This window comes from Sander vitreus, chromosome 2, assembly GCF_031162955.1.
Source record: "Sander vitreus isolate 19-12246 chromosome 2, sanVit1, whole genome shotgun sequence".
NCBI lineage: Eukaryota > Metazoa > Chordata > Actinopteri > Perciformes > Percidae > Sander > Sander vitreus.
The window spans coordinates 2672753-2675252 of NC_135856.1; the positions used below are offsets into that span (position 1 = coordinate 2672753).

Sequence of the window (2500 nt, forward strand, 5' to 3'; positions counted from 1 at the left end):
CGTAAATAGTGTGAGACGAGAGATGTAGTTCACTGAGCGGTTTCACACTAAACTAAGTGGTCATATGATATACCTACGGATAACTTCGGTTGAAAAATTATCTATTAAAATATGTGTAAGTCATGGCTCAATTCAACGTCACTACCGTTCATGTATCTTCCGAGTTAAGGTCCCATGAGGTCCATCGGAAGGGGCGGGACTTCGGCGCTCTATTGATTCTTACCAGTGTATCTCTGTGTGTACTTCGTCCACAGCAATCCCACCAATCGGTCCCAAAACCTCCCAGTTAGAGAGGAAATGCCCTAAACATATTCTTTGTTTATATATATATATATATATATATATATATATATATATATATATGGGCGCCTGCTCTACCAGGTGAGCTACCGAGGCGCCAGGAATAAAGTCTTTAATCAGTTCTATCTCCTCTGTGTCTCAGGTCAGCTTCCAGGTGGAGGAGGAAGAGATCGTACGCATCAACCCCCGCGAGCGATCCTGGCTCACCGGCTACGAGGACTACCGGCACGCCAACTCCACACGCGACAAACTCGCCCAGCCCGACAACCACGACGCCTACATACACTTCGCCAAGAGCGAGCCGCCCAAACACGACTACACCTACCCGTACCCGCTGAGCTGCGACGGGCAGAGAGGCTGCGAGGGGCAGCGAGGCTGCGACGGGCAGCGAGGCTGCGACGGGCAGCGGGGCTGCGACGGGCAGCGAGGCCGCGACGGGCAGCGAGGCTGCGACGGCAAACCCGGCTGCCAGGAGCGGGCCAGCAGTAGCGGCCGCAGAGCGGTGGTGACAGTTCAGCCGCGCGCCCTGCAGCCCAAAGGGAAGAGGCGGAAGGAGGACGGTGAGCGTTCCCGCTGCATTTACTGTCGGGACATGTTCAACCATGAGGACAATGGGCGTGGCCGCTGCCAGGAAGCCCCCGACCCTGTCCAGACCTGCATCAGGCGGGTCAGCTTCATGTGGTGCGCCGACAGCCTGCTGTATCACTGCATGTCGGACCCAGAGGGCGATTACTCGGACCCGTGCTCCTGCGACGCCAGCGACGAGCGCTTCTGCCTGCGCTGGACGGCGCTGGTGGCTCTGTCGATGCTGGCGCCATGCATGTGCTGCTACGCCCCGCTCAGGGCATGCTACCGCTGTGGCGTGGCCTGCCGCTGCTGTGGCGGGAAACACAAAGCGGTGGGCTGATGGTGCATTTCATTTGTTCTCAGAAGTCAGAATTTACGAGGTCAAAGTCGTGAAACAAGCCGCCTGAACTCAAACGTTGGGAACTTGGGAAGTCGGACAACCTCGCAGTACCCCGAGCTCAAAATCCTACATGGCTGCTCCGTGCATCAACAGTAGTGAAAGCTGCAATAACGTACAGTTTATTAGCACTTCTGTCTTATTTGTTTCTCACTAAATCAGTCGTACACACAGTCCTGTCTATCTTCTATCTGTGGACATGTTGTTCCAACACGTTCTCACACTCATCTCGTAAAATATGGACGCTTGGTCAGGTGCCTTTGTCGTTCTTATTGACGCTAAAAGTCTCCTTTAGCGCTATAAGTAAACGCGCTTGGTTGGGACTATTGCCGTCCCTTTTGACGCAGTTATGTTAAGGAAAGGGTCGTGGGTGGGCGTACGGTTCTGTGTCACGTGGGAGGAAAGAAAAAAGCGACTATAGCAAGCGTGACAAGCGGGACGTTGATCCCTGCTCTCCTGGGTGAAAGTCCTGTTTGACCCATCCACCCCCCCAACCAACCCCCTTACATACTCCTCTCTAAATCCTCTCTAACTGCTGCTCTCCCCGGTGCGTTACACAAACACGCTGAAAGACGCCTTTTTCGTCACATCAGACGCTGACAGCCACTGTCCAAACGTCCTTATTTTACGAGTTCGGAATGAGAACGGGTTGGTTGTTACACTGTTTATATGCACAAAAAAACAGCGTAATGCCTTGTTATTGTTATCACCAGGTATTGTTAAGGCTTCAATCACACTGCCTGCGCAAAAATGCAGGTCTTTCCATTCATTTTGAATCAGGGTGGTGTGTTTAGGCTGCAGCGGGGGTTGCCGCAGGGAGGAAACGCAGCGGGCCCGGACTAAACTTTTTGGAGAAACGCAACCCAACGTCACGCTGCTGTGGCCAATCATGTGACTGGAGATCAGACTTGTCAGAGTGGTTTGAGGCGGTGTGAGAGTCCCGTACAGGAAACAGGAAACATCACTGCCTCTATCTCTGCCACGAGAACGTTTTAAAACACCAAACACAAGCACTGAACTGCCCGGGAGTTTGGGGAACAGCTGACTGTTTCCTGCAACAACAAAGGACTCGCCATGTCTCGCTCGTCCCTTCCCTTTCTCTCTTTCTCCGGGGAAATGAAGCTACCTTCAAGTGCAGTCGGAAACGTCAAAATCTATAAACGATCTGACGGAAAACAGTGAAATATGAAGGCTACTTGTGCTACACTGGGGGGGTTAAAGAACCCAACAGGACGT

At 52.7% G+C, this 2500-nt stretch overlaps 1 protein-coding gene across 2 annotated transcripts in view; it reads left to right on the forward strand.

The window, feature by feature from the left end:
* Nucleotides 1–2500, forward strand: part of LOC144532264 (sprouty-related, EVH1 domain-containing protein 2-like) — a 34383-nt gene that overhangs the window by 31141 nt on the left and 742 nt on the right. For both annotated transcript variants that reach the window (XM_078272936.1, XM_078272945.1), the window contains one exon: nt 443–2500. This exon is cut by the window's right edge and continues 742 nt beyond it. In XM_078272936.1, coding sequence (XP_078129062.1) covers nt 443–1207 — 765 coding nt within the window. In that variant the 3' untranslated portion in view covers nt 1208–2500. The remainder of the gene's footprint in view (nt 1–442) is intronic.